Raw genomic sequence first — 19,329 nt, forward strand, 5'->3', positions numbered from 1 at the left:
ACGTTCACCCACGTCCAGATTAACTTTGATGGACATACTGAATGTGCGGCCAGCTCAGTTGCTTAAGTGGCCTTGTGGAAGTGGAACCTAATCACAATGCTGTTATCTTTATGATGCTTCGGTAATAGCTGTTTTCTACACCCTCCATCTCAGGATATTGGTTTAGGGTGATCTCTTTGTGATCATTATATGACTTCATATAGTATATATAGTTAAGAAATTATTTGGTTTTCTTAAGGGGGCTTTACATGCAGCGATATCGCTGGTGAAAGCACCTGCCCCCGTCGTTTGTGCGTCATGGGCAAATCGCTGCCCGTGGTGCACAAAATTGTTAGGAGCCGTCACACGGACTTACCTGCCTAGCGAAGTCGCTTTTGCCGGCGGACCGCCTCCTTTCTAAGGGGGCGGTTCGTGCGGCTTCACAGCGGTGTCACTAAGCGGCCACCGAATAGAAGCGGAGGGGCGGAGATGAGCGGCCGTAACATCCTGCCCACCTCCTTCCTCCCTCATTCCCTGCGGCCGCAGGTAAGCTGTAGTTCATCGTTCCCGAGGTGTCACACGTAGCGATGTGTGATGCCTCGGGAACAAGAACTACCTCTGTCCTGCAACAATCAACGATTTTTTGAAAATGAACGACGTGTCAACGATCAACGATAAGGTAAATATTTTTGATCGTTAACGGCCGTTCGTTGGTGTCACACGCAAGGTATCGGTCAGCAGGTTGTTGCTACCTCAGCTGAGAGCAGCATGATGTAGAGACAGAGATCCTGAATCCAACGATGTATCACGTTACTTGGTGCAGTAGTAGTGACACAATCAGTTTTTAGATGAAACATGTAGTAAAGCTCAGAAAGCTAACTCTTCCCACACCACAGCTTTCTGTGTACATTGTCTATTGACAGTGAGCTGCTAATCAGTGCTTGAGGCATGGTTGGATCAGAAGACATGTGAAACCTATTGGGTCAGTGATAATCTCACTGATAAAACATTCATTTTATTGAAACCGCACGCAAACAAATAAGTGACACATCCCTATAATGAGTATCTCAGCTCCTATCTCTTGCTGCCCTCGGATTACATAGGAACAGCTGGTGACAGATTGTCTTATATGTGTATGTTGCGGGCGAGGGCCGCTGCCGCTTCTGGGGCCGCTCGGATCCGGGTGACCAGACCCGGGCTCGCACGGCCGTCCGTCCTCACAACCGTCGGAAGGGGGGATATTTGATGTGTTTGAGGTGACGCCACCCATGGGTTGCGGGAGGGATGGTGACACCGCCGCTTCCTGGTGATGGGGCGCCCGGGGCTGATAGAGCGGAGCAGAAAGATGGGATCCCCTCCACGGGTAGGGGAGGTGTAGTCCCGGGTCCCGTTGTTGGTACACGGGAGAAAGGCTGCTGGAGGTGGCATGCCGGGTTGGATCGGGGATCAATGGTGTACTCACAATTCAGTAATCACACACAAGTCCAGTGGTAAACCAAGTTGCCAGTGACCGATCGCCGTTGGGGGGTGTATTCGGGTCCTACACCCGGGTGTAGCCAAACAGGTGTCCCTTCCTCCTGCACTCTGTATTTGTCTCTTCTGTGGGACGACTCCGCATGGAACGGGGAAGTCCACTCCCGGTACTGTCTATTTTGTGAGCTGTGGCCAGCGAAATCTGACCCTTGGGATTTCTGTGGGTTCCGACGGACACCCTATCCCCCTCGTTGGGTTTCCATTACGCTCTCTGGGCTTCTGGAGAACAAGGCCTGAAACCTTGTCCTCTGCTGGTTGATTAACAAGGTGCATGCAACCTTCCTCATCCTAGGGTCCAGGCACCCCGTCTGTGCACGGCCTCCGGACCGGCTTCCCGCTGTCGGCACCGGCGGGCTACAACCCTACCCTGGTCCACTTAAGGTCTCCCGCAACCGGATCTCCGTCGCATGTGGCCCTGTTTACTGTCTGCCACCTAACCGGGTAGTCCAAGGGCCCCTACCCCTGACTACACTTCTCTGTCTGCACTTCACTTCCATTCCACTACCACTCAACTGTCAGACTTCAACTTGACTTTCCACTCGACTGTCTTGTTCCCGCCCCTGACACCTCAGGACCCCTAGGTGGGCGTTCTTATTCGCCTGATCCCGCCCACTGGTGTGTCCTTATTATCATGAGGGAGTGGCAAGGCTTTAATGGCTGTGTGTTGTACCTAGGTGTGGGTTTTTGGTGGTATCAAGGAGGGTGGACTACTTTTGTGACTACCTGGTTTTGCCAGGGAGTCACATATATATGTGGATTTGCTCTGCTTGTGGATTTAAATAGTATTCTTTACAGGCATATTGTACTGGTAGATAGAGACACATCTCTATATACCAGTGCTTCTCTGTATACCAGAAAAATACCTATATTGTTACATATTAGCGTTAAATTGAAAGTCAGACATGTTTTTCCTAACAGAAACCTACAAAGAGAGAAACTATAAAGATTTACACTTCTTCTGTATTTTGGAGACACTCCTGTTTTTTATTTGCAATTACTAATGAAGTACTGTCCAAAAATACTAATGTGTGAATAAGGCCTTATTCTAAGATTCAATCTGTAAATTTCAGCATACTGTAAATTCTAGCATGAATGGAAACTTTATGAATACTCTTAATCTTAAGGAAGGGTCTTGCCCCTAAAATCATTCCGGTGAAGTACGCAGCAAGTTTGCCAGCCTGATTTTTTTATTTTTGCTGGACACATTTTTTGTATCTGTAAACTTTTTTCAGATACATTGGAGAGACATTATAAACCAGAAAGATTATAAGAAGTCTATGGCTACAGCAGAGAATAATAATAAGCGCACATAAGCACTATTCACTGTGAGCTTGAAAATGATGATGTTTACGTTCATGATGTTCTGTACAAGTTTCATAAAAGTCATAACTGCTTCACATTTATTTTTTAAAGACAGTGAAAAAAGGTGCACTATTTTTGCGGACAGTCTGTTAATTTGTGACACCTCTGGAACTCCTCAAATTGTTTGTAGAACTACTAGATAAAACTTTCAACAGACCAGATATACCCTCCTGTATAAGTTTTATGTGCAATGTGCCCAAGTGTATTCAGTAGATATTAAAGCGGTTGTCCACTACTGGATGTTTATCCTTATGTTTGCTCCATTAAAATGAAAAAGCTTATATTCACCTCTACTGTCGGTGACGTTCCAGTTGTGTCGGCACTCGCTGTCCTGGGGCTCTAGTGAGGTTATTACATCACACAAACCCCGTGCCCAATCACCATCGGCATCTTTGTCCCCACCTTTGGACTTATGAGTAATCAACTGGAAGTGAGCGGCCAGCTGCAGGTCTCACTTCCTGTTGATTACTCATACATCTGAAGGCCGGAGCAGTGATGCTAATGGTGATTGGGCACGGGGCCTGCGTGTTATAATGTGAAGGTCCAGGCTATGAACCAATTGTCCAAAATAATAAGATAATCTGTCTCTGTATAACCATTGCTTAAATGCTATCATGTTTACTAGGGTGCACATCTTCTGGAATGTATTATTGAAACTAATCTTGCTAAGCTGAACAAAGCAGATGTTCAGGAGGCTAGCTTAAGGTACCGTCACACATAACGAGATCGCAAGTGAGATCGCGGCTGAGTCACGGTTTCTGTGATGCAGTAGCGATCCCGTTAGCGATCTCGTTATGTGTGACACCTACCAGCAATCAGGCCCCTGCAGTGAGATCGCTAGTCGTTGCAGAATGGTCCAGGTCATTTTCTTCAAAGGCGATGTCCTGCTGAGCAGGACACATCTCTGTGTTTGACACTGTGTGACAGGGTCACAGTGACTGCTGAGATCGTTATACAGGTCGCTACTGCGACCTGTATCATTCCTGCATCATTGGTAAGGTCTGACTGTGTGACATCTGACCAGCGACCTCCCAGCGACTAACCAGCGATCCCTATCAGGTCGCATCGTTTTCGGGATCGCTGGTAAGTCATTGTGTGTGACTGGGCCTTTAGACTGGTTTCTTGCATGTCAGTAACAAGCTACTGACGTATGCATATAGACTTTGCTTATCTCCAGGTGCTTTATCAAGTACAGTGTGGTCATGTAAGAAGCTGCAGCCGAATAAAGGAGTAAGGGGTGCTTCACACACAGCGAGCTCACTGCCGAGATCGCTGCTGAGTCACGCTTTTTGTGACGCAGCAGTGACCTCATTAGCGATCTCACTGTGTGTGACAATGAGCAGCGATCTGGCCCCTGCTGCGAGATCGCTGCTCGTTACACACAGCCCTGGTTCGTTTTCTTCAAAGGCGCTCTCCCACTGTGACACACAGATCGCTGTGTGTGACAGCGAGAGAGCGACAAATGAAGCGAGCAGGGAGCAGGAGCCGGCGTCTGACAGCTGAGGTAAGCTTGTAACCAAGATAAACATCGGGTAACCAAGGTGGTTACCCGATATTTACCTTAGTTACCAGCCTCTGCCTGTGCTGCCGGCTCCGGCTCTCTGCACATGTAGCTGCTGTACACATCGGGTTAATTAACCCGATGTGTACTGTAGCTAGGAGAGCAAGGAGCCAGCGCTCAGTGTGCGCGGCTCCCTGCTCCCTGCACACACAGCTAAGCGGTGTGCGCTGGTAACTAATGTAAACATCGGGTAACCATACCCGATGTTTACCTTAGTTACCAGTCTCCGCAGCTTCCAGACGGCGGCTCCGTGCAAGCGCAGCGTCGCTTGCACGTCGCTGCTGGCTGGGGGCTGTTCACTGGTCGCTGGTGAGATCTGCCTGTTTGACAGCTCACCAGCGACCATGTAGCGATGCAGCAGCGATCCTGACCAGGTCAGATCGCTGGTCGGATCGCTGCTGCATCGCTAAGTGTGAAGGTACCCTAAGTGAAATCAGGTTAGATAATTGAACAGCTGTACTGAATGAATTGTATAACTGTAATTGTTTTACTATATATGGGTTAGAAGAGCATTGAGCTTCTCTCGGATAGAGACACATCTCTTTGTGGTCATTTTTCCTCACTCATACATCTGCGCAGATCTAATCTGGAATCCTCCTCTGAGACCCTAAGAGACCCCCTAGAGGTCTCCCCCAACAATAAAAACCTCACATGAGCCCCAAGAACATAAGTGACCACACCGCCTCTATTTTAACAGAGGCAAACATGAGGAATAAGAAAGAGTGTTGAAGAGGTGGACAACCCTTTTAAGTGGATGGGATAACTCTCATTACTGGTATTATTGGATTTCTGCAATCTTAGTATGATGTTATTTGGAGCGAATATTGTACTCTAATGACAATGTTCATTAATTATTCATTGATAAGGAGAGGTTCAAGTGTGATTGTACTCTTAGTACTGTTTCTACATACTCTGATATTATACAATTTCACTATGCCAAATGAAAGTTCTTGTAATAGCATTTTACCTAATGTGCATCAGATTATCAGACATTAAAAATATAATTTCCAATTTTTACATTTTAGCTCACATTGGCCTATATATCACTAAGCAGTGATGATTTAGCCACATTGCCTTTGCTTATTATTACATCCCATCATAATATATCTTTATCAATAGCTTAGAACAGCTTAGAAAGGAATACATCATGATAAATTTTGAAGAATCAAATGGACAAAAACACATGTTTATTATCGATATGGTGTATTCTGTGTTTTTACAGGCTGTTGTTATAACAGATGGAGAAAGAATTCTTGGTCTTGGAGACCTTGGGAGTTATGGCATGGGCATTCCAGTTGGCAAACTGGCACTGTACACAGCATGTGGAGGAGTAAAGCCTCAAGAGTGTCTCCCCGTGATGCTGGATGTGGGAACTGACAATGAGGTAGGCATGAAAAAAACTATATATACATGAAGATGTGTACAGTACCTTTATGTATAATTTAAGTATAATACTACAGGATTTTCCTATAAAAGTATCTCGTAATTCATCGTTATTATGTATCTGAAACGGTTAATTTAATTTGTGAATTCTTATAGGATCTCAAATGAACGACCAATCCGATACAAGATGATTATGCATCAATAATAGAATTTTTATTATTCATTAGTGATAATCCAGATTAGAGTGCAGCAGCACAATGGAGATGCCGATATACCTATATGCAAACATAGAACATGTGCAATGTAAAATATTTTACTACCATTTAGAATACACTTACAAAATTGAGGTATTCAAATTGTCTCTCCAGTAAAGGAGACAAACTCTAGCACAGCGCCACCTATTGGAAGTAGCGATCCTAAAAGTCACAAGTGAATTTTCAACAATCCTTTGCAATATGACTCAGGATATATAAGCCAGATCAGAATCCCAATTTGCAGACACGGTGTTTCGGGGTGCTTGCCCCTCGTCAGTGCAAAGTATGGGGGTGTCTGATCTGGCTCATGAGAAAGCTATGTGGGGACCACGGGGGAACACTATTCTCCTTAAGGAGACTTTGCACAAAGTTCACAGATTGGCCAATTCATTGTGCCCAACTGTGGAAGCTGTTATACCTGCAAAGGATGGGGTAGGGGAAAACTCCATATTAATGGCTATGGACTTAGAGTGGGATGTCCATGAAAGCTCCTGTTGTGTCAAATATATATATTTATGACATCTCAGTCTAAATTCATAGCACCTCCTTTCCCATCCATAGCAGCTTTTACTCTTCTGCAAAGAAAACTTTCTGCAACATTTTGGAGTGTTTATGTAGGATTTTTTGTCTATTTATCGTGAAGAGCAGATGTGAAGCCAAACCCTGATGTTGGATGAGACGGCCTGGCTTACAATCTCCATTCTAGTTTGATGGGGTTGAGGTCAGGACTCTCTGCAAGCCAATTAAGTTACTCTTTATCAAAATCCCCCAACTATTTATATATATATATATATATATATATAGACATGGCTTTGTGCACTGGGGTACTGTCACGCTGGAACAGTAAAGACCCTCCTCAAAACTGTTCCTACAAAGCTGAAAGCAGAAAATAGCCCAAAATGTCTTATGTAGAAGCTTTAGGATTTCTTATAACTGAAAGTAGTGGACCAAGGTCAACCTCAGAATAAAACAATCTCATAACATCAAACTGTACAATTGGCACAATCCAGTTAGACAGCTAACATTCTCGTGAAATGTGTGAAACTCAAATACAACCACCAGGCTGCTAGATAGTGAAGTGAGATTTGTCATTACACAGAACACTTTTCTACTGCTCCAGAGTCCAGTGTTGAGAGGCTTTACACCACTTGATCAGACGCTCCGAATTTTGCTTGGTGATATAAGGCTTGCATGCAGCTGCTTGGAAACCCATGCCAGAAATATCTAGGCACAGTTTTTCTGCTCATGATAATGTCAGAAAAGATCTGAAACTCTGGAATTTAATGAGCAGAGTGTGGGCAACTTGTATGCACTATGCACTTCAACCTTGGCGATATTATCATATACAATAGGTGAAATAAGTATTGAACACATCAACAGTTTTCTAAGTAAATATGTTTATAAATGTGCTATTGACATGAATGTTTCACCAGATGTTGATAACAACTCATCCAATCCACACATGCAGAGAAATCAAACCCTAAGTGTCCCACAAATTAAGTTATGTTTAATAATGAGAAATGACACAGTTAAAAAGTATTGAAAACATGAAGAAAGAGAAGTGCAAAAATCCATTGAAAATCATGACACCAGCTGAAGTCTATCAGTAATAAGAAAGCAATCCTGCCACTAAATGAAAAATAATATCAGCTGGTTCAACTGATGGCATATAAAAAGGTGTCTCATTACCAAGGTACCACACAAGAACTATCTCATGATGGGTAAAACCAATGAGCTGTCTCAAAATCTTTGCAACCTTATTTTCGTAAACCATATTGATGGAGGCATTGGTTACAGAAGAATTTCTAAACTAGTTAAGATTTTAGTGAGCATTGTTGGGGTCATAATCCGTTAGTGGAAAGAACATCATTTCACCAGACACCATCCACGACCAGGTGCTCTCCGCAAGATTTGACACAGAGGAGTGAAAAGAATTATCAGAAGAGTCATCCAAGAGCCAAGGACCTGTGGAGAGCTACAGAAAAACCTGGAATCAGCAAGTACAACTTTTTCAAAGAAAACAATAAGTAATACACTCAACCTCCATGGTCTGTATGCACGCTCACCATGCAAGACTCCATTACTGAACAAAAAGCATGTTGTAGCCTATTTAAAATTCACTCAACAACAATTAGACAAGCCTGTGAAATACTGGGGGAATATAGTCTGGTCAGATGAAACCAAAATTGAAAATTGTGGATGCCATAATACATACCATGTTTGTGTCATTGGATTTCACAATACCACTAGGGAAAGAGGAGCCTAAACTGGTCTTCAGGCTAAGGGAATCCTAGCTGATCCTGATCCCAAAGGTGCGTTTGAAAGTGAAGATGTTTGGGATGCCTTACTTGCTCTAGTTCCTGAACAACCCTTTTTGTGGTCCCCCTACCTCCACCAAGGAGAGGGCTTGGACAGGAGTGGTTAATCCCACACAGATAGACAGATGGGGGGGGTACCAAAACTCAAACTCACAGCAATCACTCACAGAGCTATAGTCAGTACGTTATCAGAAGGAAACTAAAGAAAGAAATAAGAAAACTTTCCACAACACACCAAACAACACACTGAAGTTCACCAGCAACTGGATAACTAAGCACAAGGATCGGGATCACAAAAAGCTATCATCGGCATGGGAGAACAGACTCCACCATTTTAAAAAGGGTGGAGGTGGCTGTGATAGGTCTCCTGCAACACAGTTTCCAGTCCACAGGCTAGAAGAAATTAATTCCTGCAAGTCCTATTGCTAAGAAGATCACATCTGGTAGATGCCCACCCAAGCGTGTCTGCCCAACTCAAAAGCAGCATAGTGTTGAGTGATTGACTCTGCTGTGTGAACAGCGTCAGATGTAGTCCTGACTCTGTAACTTTTGAGCCAAACACTGTGTGACAGTTTGGAGGCCAAAAGGCACTCCATATCACCCCAAAAAGACCACAGCAACAGTGAAGTTTAGAAGTGGGAACATCATGGCGTGGGGCTGTTTTTAATCATACAGCACTGGCAAACTTCATATAATTGAAGGGAGGATGAATGGACAAATGTACCAAGACTTTCTTGATAAAAATCTGCTGTTATCTACCGGGATGATGAAGATGAAGTAAAGCTGGGTTTACACACTGCAACATCGCAAAGGACATCGCTGTAACGTCACCGGTTTTGTGACGTAACAGCGACCTCCCTAAGTCTCTGCTAAGTCGCTGGTGAGCTGTCAAACAGGCAAACCTGGCCAACAACACAACAGCGATCCGGACCTGCAGAGCGACCTAGCTGGTTGTTGGGACGTTGATAAGCAGCCTTTTGAAAGGGAAGTTGCTAACAAAGTCTCTGCAAAGTCTTTCACACACTGAAACTTTCCAGCGATGCTTGCTGCACAGCGGGAAACAAAGGACCTAGGAATGGTCCTGAACGATTTGTAACGATTACAACTTCACAGCAGGGGCCGGGTCGCTGATGTGTTTCACACACTGCAACATCGCAAACAACATCGCTATTGCATCACAAAACCGGTGACGTTACAGCGATGTCGTTTGAGATGTTGCAGTGTGTAAACCCAGCTTAAGGGTTGACATTTCAGCAAGACAATGATCCTAAACACACAGCTAGTGAAACTCTCAGTTGCTTTTAGAGTTCATAAAAGGTGCCTTCAGAATTTAAAGATTGTTTGTTTGGAAGAATGGATCAAAACCACACCTGAATAATGCATGTGACTACTTCTCAATTCAGGGGGTGTCTTGAAACTGTCATCAGCACCAAAGGCTTTTGTACGAAGTATTGAAAAAAAATTTCAGTAAGCGTGCTCAATACTTTTTCCCTATGTCGTTTCTCTTTATGACACATCACTTAATTTATTACTTGCCCCCCCTATTCGATTAGGTGGGCTGCCTGGCACTCTCTTTATTCACCACTGATGAATACTTATTTCACCCAACAAAATTTCCTTGTTCTTATTGGAATGTGTACATTGTAGATTCAGACTGAGCGCAGCAAAACCATGAAGGAACACCTATGGAAACAAGGAGTAAAGAGACACGTTTTAAACAACTCAATTATATATTGAACGTTAGGTCCCTAAAAGTAGCCCCGATCTTCCTCTGATGAGCTTCACATATCCTTCACATATCCATTGCAGTTTCTCAAGCAGCTTCATCAGGTAATTACATTGAATGGCTTTTCCAACAGTTTTTTCCCCCATTTTTCAGTATATTACATGGTAATTGAAATATGTACGGTAATTGAAAACTACAACTCACCCCACAAAAAAAGCCTGTTATATGACAATGTTGATAGCCAAATAAAAATGATGGCTCTTGAAAGAATGGGAGTAAAAAATGAAAATGTACAAAATGAAAGCGCAAAAATGGAAAATGTCCACGTGATGAAGGGGTTAATATGCAAAGGACTACTTGATCTCTGACTTAAAGGGGTTGTCTAGTCTAAATCCAAACTATGACTGCAGACTTGTGAATCCTCACATCCCCACACACTGTGCACTATGAGGATTCGCTGGTGTCAGAACCGGGAAAGGCCACTAGTATGTAATATGTATACTCCCAGCCAGAATCTGACCAGACGGACGTGGCCTTGCCCAACATAAGTGTATTGAGCGAGTCCACGCCCATCTAGCTGGATTCTAGATCTGACACTGGTGAATCCTTAGGCGGGCTTTGCACGTTGCGACATCACAAGCCGATGCTGCGATGTCGCACGCGAAAGTCCCCGCCCCTGTCGCAGGTACGATATCGTGTGATAGCTGGCGTAGCGAAAATTATCGCTACGCCAGCTTCACATGCACTCACCTGCCCTGCAACCATCGCTCTGGCCGGCGACCCGCCTCCTTCCTAAGGGGGCGGGTCGTGCGGCGTCATAGCGACTTCACACGGCAGGCGGCCAATAGTGGCGGAGGGGCGGAGATGAGCAGGATGTAAACATCCCACCCACCTCCGTCCTTCCGCATAGCCGCCGGCGGCAGGTAAGGAGATGTTCTTCGCTCCTGCGGCTTCACACACAGCGATGTGTGCTGCCGCAGGAACGAGGAACAACATCGTACCTGTCGCGGCACCGGCATTATGGAAATGTCGGTGAATGCAACGATGAAACGATAACGACGTTTTTGCGCTCGTTCATCGTATCATCTAGCATTTAAACAGTACGATGTCGAAAGTGACGCCGGATGTGCGTCACTTTCGATTTGACCCCACCGACATCGCACGTGCGATGTCGCAACGTGCAAAGCCGCCCTTACAGCACACAGTGCGTGCGATGTGAGGACTCACAAGTCTGCAGTCACATAGACTGACACAATAGAGTGACTGCAGACTTGTGGATTTAGACTGGAGAACCCCTTTAAGCATTCCATAATTAGTCTTTTGGATTTTATAACAGAAAATCAATATACCCATTTGCTCATTTCCTAAAGACATCCTTTACAGGCCAAGAGAAACAACTTTTAGAATCTATTTTCAGTAAGGCAGTTAATCGAGGTGCACTGGGAGTTTATATGGATGGAAATTAGAACTCTGTTATATTGTTCTAATAGAGGATTGCTCAATGTCCAAGGTAGGAATAAATACCTGTCAGCATTTTATACAGTGTATTATATGGCATATCATAAATCTTTGGAGGGACTTTGTAATAATGAATAAAACAATTTATTCTGATAAAATTACAGAGACTGAATATGTTAGACCTGACTTACATATTTAATTTGCTTCTTTATTAATTAGAAGTCTGACCACAAGATGAATAAATCTAAGCCAAAAATGTATTCATTCTAAGTGGACCTGACATAGGCAATAGTAAGGGAATATAAAGAAATCACAGTGCCCTATAGCAGAAGTCAGAGAAGTCTCCAATGAGATAGAAAAATGTGATTATATTGTATCTGGTGCCAAACTGGTGCCGCCGTAGGGTTTGAAATATTTTCCGTCACCCTGCCCAAAATAGTTCATAGTTTTCTAATATTCTCATATATTACCGTACTGCCAACGGTACTTAATTTGTATTTGCCAACTTTTATCAAGTATCAGGGTAATATTTTGTTACGCTAAAGGGTACTTTACACGCTGCGGCATCGCTAGTGATTGCTAGCAATGTTGTGCGCGATAGCACCCGCCCCCGTCGCTCATGCGACATTTAGTGATCGCTGCCGTAGCGAACATTATCGCTACGGCAGCGTCACACGCACATAGCTTTACAGCGTGGTGCGTTCGGCGTCATAGCGACGTCACTGCGGCGTCACTAAGCGGCCGGCCAAAAGAAGCAGAGGGGCGGAGATGAGATGGACGTAACATCCTGCCCACCTTCTTCCTTCTGCATTGCCGGTGGACGCAGGTAAGGAGATGTTCGTCGTTCCTCCAGTGTCACACGTAGCGAAGTGTGCTGCCTTGGGAACGACGAACAACATCATACCTGCAGCAGCAACGATATTTAGAAAAGGAGCGACGTGTCAACGAGCAACGATTTTTCACGTTTTTGCGCTCGTTGATCATCGCTCCTTGGTGTCACACGCTGCAATGTTGCTACCGGCGCCGGATGTGCGTCACTAACGACGTGACCCCAACAATATATTGGTAGCGATGTCGCAGCGTGTAAAGCACCCTTAAGTATGCCTCCTTTTTTATAGACCTTGGTGGTTTTAGGCCACACTCCATCCACAGCTGTCACGATCATCTCCCTGCATGTTGTGACCAGTGACAGCCTTGTGTGGTGGTGGGAAATGACCAGGCTGTATACATCTCCTTCATCTATGCGTCTCAATTCACCATTTCAGCACAGGTGGTTATAGTTGAAAAAGCTGAGATGATCTCTGTGCTGGTGGACAGCAGTGCCGGTACCAATTTGGTGGACTCTTGCTTTGCTCAGACTCGGGGTCGTCTGACGCGTAGTGCACTGTCAAGGTCTATTCCCATCCAGGCTATTGACTCAGCTCCACTCGGCCAGAGAGAGTTCACACATACCGTGCCATATCAGCTGCGGGTGGGCTTGGTTCATGAGGAATGTTTATCCTGTTATGTCCTGAAGGGTTTTCCCTCTCCTATTGTGCTGGCACTTCCCTTGTTGAAGAGGCATAACCCTGTGATAGACTGGCCGTCAGGGGAAGTTGTCAGTTGGGGCAGTTTTTGTGAGACTAAAGGGTGTTTTACACGCTGCGACATTGCTACCGATATAGCGTCGGGGTCACGTCGTTAGTGACACACATCCGGCGCCGGTAGTGACATCGCAGCGTGTGACACCAAGGAGTGACGATCAACGATTGAAAAATCGTTCAAAAACGGTGATCGTTGACACGTCGCTCCTTTCCTTAATATCATTGCTGCCACAGGTACGATGTTGTTCGTCGTCCCTGCGGCACCACACAACGCTATGTGTGACACCGCAGGAACGACGAACATCTCCTTACCTGCGTCCACCGGCAATGCGGAAAGAAGGAGGTGTTACGTCCCGCTCATCTCCGCCCCTCCGCTTCTATTGGCTGGCCGCTTAGTGACGCTGCAGTGATGTCGCTATGACGCCAACGCACGTCCACCTTGAGGGAGGGATTGTTCGGTGGTCACAGCGGCATCGCTGACAAAGTATTTGCATGTGACACTGCCGTAGAGATAATGTTTGCTACGGCAGCGATCACCACATATCGCAAGAACGACGGGGGAGGGTGCTATCGCACGCAACATCGCTAGCAATCGCTAGCGATGTCGCAGCGTGTAAAGCACCCTTAAGTGCCTGGGTGCTACCTTTGGTGCTGTACTTGTGTGTCTAAGGCTCTAAGCTCAAGGTAGATCGGTCCTTTTGGGGTTCTTAAAATTCTAAATCCTATGGCTGTACAGAGTTACCCCCGGAACTAAACACTCATGACATACTCCACAGCTCCCTGCTCCAGAAGTGTCTTTTGCCCCCTACTAGTAACCAGAGGGACCTGTTCACATTGAAATGACCATATCTGTCTTGAGAGTCCGAAGGCCTCTCGTTAAGAGGAGTTACTGTCACGATTGTCTCCCTGTATTTTGTGATCAGTGATAGCCTTTTGACTGGAGCCTTTCATCTGGTTCACTTCATTTAAATGGATTTATTTATTTATTTCTCTTGGCACTGAAGTGGTTAAGTGCCAGTTTTTGCTATTGCAGCTTTTCCAAAGCAGTTCCTTGCTGAGTGATCAGCTTACTAAGTAGTCCTGTCCTTCAGGTTTAAATAGTGGCGTATCCCACCATTCCCTGATGAAGATACAAATTCATTTGTGTCCTGACCGCCTTTGAGGAAGATTCTGCAAGGCGAGTTCCTGTGCTCAGGCTATATCCTTTTGTTTGTAAATTTTCCCCCTTTTTGTCTTTTCTTCCCTGGTGTGTTGTTTGTCTTTTCTTCCCTGGTGTGTTCTTAGTGTAGCAGTGAGATCTAGTGAACCCCACCTGCCCCTTACTAGTCAGGGTTACTATAGGGTCTTCAGAGGGTCGTAGGTTCCTGTTCGGCGACTGGTGAGGAGAGAAGGGTCAGTTACCGGTGAGGTCAGGAGGTGCTCACCTACCCCTCTCACTAGTTCCAGGGCCTCCTATTGTTTTTCAATCCCTGGTGTCCCCTTTTCTTGTGTATTTTGTTGTGCTTCGACGCATGTAGGGCTGAACGCACCTCGCCATGCTTGCTACATTTGGCAAGCGTGACAACAGCCCAGACCTGCCCCATAAATCTGTGTCTGGAACATTCTGGAAATGTGAAGTTATAAATAAGGTTAAAAGGAAAATGGTTAAAAGAAAAAATGAGCGGTGTCGGGCACTGCCAACCACGGTACTGCTCTGTACAGTAAAGTTGAAAATCCTTTATTCCACACTACGCATTACTGGGACAGTCCATCCCCTTCATCACGTGCTGTTACAATCAATGGGCTACACCCTCTTATATCCACAAATGAACAGTCACATCAATTAGTGAAATTGGTAACTTAATACTACAATGAATTAAGCCATGGTATTAGTCAAGCTTTGATGGAAACAAGTTTGTTATTCATAAAATGCCCCCTTCCCCCCAAAAAAAAGAAATCCCACAAAACCATAAAAAACATCCATTGCATTTATCTCTATTTTTTCCTGGTCTATTGATACAGGTACACACATAGCGTTCCCTCTCTCCAAATTTTATTTTGGAACATTCTGGAAGTAACAGAAAGTGTATGTACTCTGTATAGAGCTTGGCAACTCTTCAAAGAGTCCCTTTTTTCAGCGAGCTTCCCAAACATTATAGAAAAGATGACAAATATGTCTTAAATGCTGCCATTCAGTGTCCAAATAATACTGCTACAAAGTACTCCAATACTTTTTCTCACAAATCTCCAACAATGTTAGGCTACTTTCACACTTGCGTTGAACGGCATGCATACACAACGCATTGTGATGGATGCCTTGCAAAAAGTGTGATAATAAAGGCAACGGATTCCAGTGAAATAACGCGTTGCGTTAAGTTTTCTTTAGCCGAGAAAAAGCCCCCATCATCACCGTACACACCCTGGCACTACTGCACCCATCATCACCGCACACACCTCGGCACTACCGCACCCATCATCACCACACACACCCCGGCACTACTGCACCCATCATCACCGCACACACAGGCACTACCGCACCCATCATCACCACACACACCCTGGCACTACTGCACCCATCATCACCACACACACGCAGGCACTACCGCACCCATCATCACCGTACACACCACGACACTACTGCACCCATCATCACCGCACACACGCAGGCACTACCGCACCCATCATCCCCGTGCACATGCAGGCACTACCGCCCCCATCATCACCGTACACACCCCGGCACTACCGCACCCATCATCACCCCACACACCCCGGCACTACTGCACCCATCATCACTGCACACACGCAGGCAATACCGCACCCATCATCACCGCACACACCACGACACTACTGCACCCATCATCACCGCACACACGCAGGCACTACCGCACCCATAATCACCGCACACACGCACACACTACCGCACTCATCTTCACGGCACACACACCAGCACTACCGCCCCCATCATCACCGCACACACCAGCACTACCTGAGTGACGTCCCCGCTGACAGCGCAATTCACTTCATTTGCTGCGTGGAGCTCACAGGAGCGGCGGTGTTCTACGACCGCTCCTGTCAGCTTCATGTAGCAGAGCTGGATGCGTCGCGGTACCTCGTGGATTACGCCGGACCTGGAGGGGTATTTGAGGATTTTAATAAAGTGATGAAACAGGGTGTTTTTTTGGTCTTTTATTCCAAATAAAGTATTTTTTTGGGTGTATGTGTTTATTTACTTTCACTTATAGGTTAATCATGGAATGTGTCTCATAGACGCCTGCCATGATTAACCTAGGACTTAGTGGCAGCTATGGGCTGCTGCCATTAACTCCTTATTACCTCGATTGCCACCGCACCAGGGCCCAATGCCCAATGACTCCAGTTCAAAACCCTAACCATGACCTACAAAGCCATCCACAGTGTCTCCTCCCTACATCCATGACCTAGTCTCCCGGTACTTACCTGCACGTAACCTTCAATCCTCACAAGATCTCCTTCTCTAATCCCCTCTCATATCCTCTTCCCACCATCGCATCCAAGATTTCTTCCGTGCCTCCCCCATACTCTGGAATGCCCTATCACAACATATCAGACTCTCGCCTACCTTGACAAGCTTCAAAAGGAACCTGAAGACCCATCTCTTCCGACAAGCCTAAAACCTGCCGTAACCCTTTGTCTGATACAGCGCCGCACGACCAGCCCTACCCTCACCTACTGTATCCTCACCCATCCCTTGTACACTGTGAGCCCTCGCGGGCAGGGACCTCTCTCCTCCTGTAACAGTCTGCGTTTTCTATTGTTTATGATTATTGTACTTGTCCCTATTATGTATACCACTTTCACATGTAATGCGCCATGGAATAAATAGCGCTATAATAAATAATAATAATAATAATAATGAGGTCTGCCCGATGTTGGGAGCTACAGTTCAGTGAGGGAATCATGAATGCCAACATGTACTATAACATACTGAAGCAGAGCATGATCTCTCTCCCTTCGTATTCCAACATAATAGCAATCCCAAACACACCGACCACTGCCTTGCTAAAGAAACTGAGGGTAAAGGTGCTCAACTGGCCAAGCATGTCTCCAGCCCTAAACCCTATTAAGCATCTGTGTGGCATCCTCAAACAGAAGGTGAAGGAGACCAAGGTCTCTAACATCCACCAGCACTATGATGTCGTCATGAGACAGTGGAAGAGGAGTGGAGGGGCAACCTGTGAATCTCTACTGAACCAAGAGAGTTAAGTCAGTGCTTGAAAATAATGGTGGCCACACAAAATATTGCCACTGTGGGCACAATTTGGCCATTTTCACTTAGGGGTGGGCTCACTTTTGTTACCAGTGATTAAGACATTAATGACTGTGTGTTGAGTTATTTAGAGGGCACACCAACATTACACAGCTATACAAGCTGTATACTGACTACGTTACATTGTATAAAAGTGTCATATCTTCAGAGTTGTTCTATGAAAATATATAATAAAATATTTATAAAATTGTGAGGGGTGTACTCACTTTTGTGAAATACTGTGTATGTGCATGCAGAATTTTGAAATGAAAATCCATCAACATCTTTGTATCTTCAATCTGTGGGTATATTCTGGAGTAATTAGCATTTTGTTTTACTATCTAAATGAGGCGTTAAGTGCTCTGCCTACCTAGGTGGTTTCAGGCCCAACACAAGCTTCTTTAGTTGACGGCAACACGAGATTCATAGATCACACAAAATCTGAGTAGGTCAAGAGCCATACCATAAGGAGGAACGCCACCTAATTGAAAGTAAAGGTTGGAGTGCTCCTGGAGAACTTTGATACACAGAAAGGGGGGATTGGAGCAACCAAAAACCACCAAAAAAATTGAAATAAAATTAGTATATCTTTATTGAGTATATTTTTTTAAAAGACGAAAAGTCATAGACTATGACACATGTGTGAGAAGGTCAAACGAAGGTGGAAAAAATCTTTTATGGCATATAAATCAAAACATATGAACACATGCAAGAGGGATTAATGCAGAGAAGTGAGAACATATTATATATGAAGTGATAATGCTGTCAAGGTAATCCAATTAGTGGTCAAATAATACTGTGACAATTGTATAGCAGTGCTAGTGTGCATGAAGCACAACTTAAGCTGGGTTCACACTAAGCGACAGCGACAACGACGTCGCTGTTACGTCACCATTTTCGGTGACGTAACAGCGACCTTGTAAGTCGCTGTTATGATCGCTGCTTAGCTGTCAAACACAGCAGAAGCAGCGATCATAACGTCGCTGTGCTACATGTGCAGAGATCAGGGAGCCGCGCTTAGCGCTGGCTCCTTGCCCTCCTAGGTACAGTACACATCGGGTTAATTAACCCGATGTGTGCTGCAGCTACATGTCACAGTGCAGAGAGCAGGGAGCCGCGCGCACTGCTTAGTAGAGTTGAGCGCGGTTCGCGGTTCGAGGTTCTCCAGTTCTAGGCTCGAGTGATTTTGGGGCCTGTTCTAGATCGAACTAGAACTCGAGCTTTTTGCAAAAGCTCGATAGTTCTAGAAACGTTCGAGAACGGTTCTAGCAGCAAAAAAACAGCTAATTCCTAGCTGGCTTTCCGCTGTAATAGTGTAAGTCACTCTGTGAATCACACTATTATGACATTTCAGTGTATACTGTGCGGGAACATCGCCTTTAGATCACTGCTGTTTGTATAATGGCGATCGCCATTTTTTTTTTTTCCTTGTCTTCCTTCCCAAAGCGCGCGCGTGTAGTGGGGCGAGCCAGCATGTCAGCCAATCCCAGACACACACACAGCTAAGTGGACTTTTAGCCAGAGAAGCAACGGCATGTGTGATAGGATGTCCATGTCACATGTCCCTGCATTATAAAACCGGACATTTTCCTCCGGGACGCCATTATCTATTCTGCGTCCTTGGTGTCAGACATCACTTGGGCAGCTGCGTCCTGAGTCCTATCGCTGATACAGCTGTATGCGCTCCATACACAGCGCTGGACAGCTTAGGGATAGCACTTTCTATCAGTCCTTTTAAGGGCTCGTACCGGCAGGGTCAGAGCCATAGGTGACAGGTCCTGAAAACAGCGACAGCGTCTGTGTAGCAAAGGTCAGGGATTTCGTCGCTGCATTTCCCCATTAGGAGGGATAAAAAGGCAGGCTTCCATTCCTCTACCCAGAGCCCCACAATCCTGGCACTGTACCCTC

At 45.3% G+C, this 19,329-nt stretch overlaps 1 protein-coding gene across 1 annotated transcript in view; it reads left to right on the forward strand.

Annotated features, from left to right (window-relative positions):
* The window catches only part of ME1 (malic enzyme 1), a 592,001-nt gene that overhangs the window by 235,812 nt on the left and 336,860 nt on the right, over nucleotides 1-19,329 (forward strand). The window contains exon 5 of the mRNA XM_075340163.1: nucleotides 5,658-5,819. Coding sequence (XP_075196278.1) covers nucleotides 5,658-5,819 — 162 coding nt within the window. The remainder of the gene's footprint in view (nucleotides 1-5,657; nucleotides 5,820-19,329) is intronic.

This window comes from Anomaloglossus baeobatrachus, chromosome 3 (assembly GCF_048569485.1).
Source record: "Anomaloglossus baeobatrachus isolate aAnoBae1 chromosome 3, aAnoBae1.hap1, whole genome shotgun sequence".
NCBI lineage: Eukaryota > Metazoa > Chordata > Amphibia > Anura > Aromobatidae > Anomaloglossus > Anomaloglossus baeobatrachus.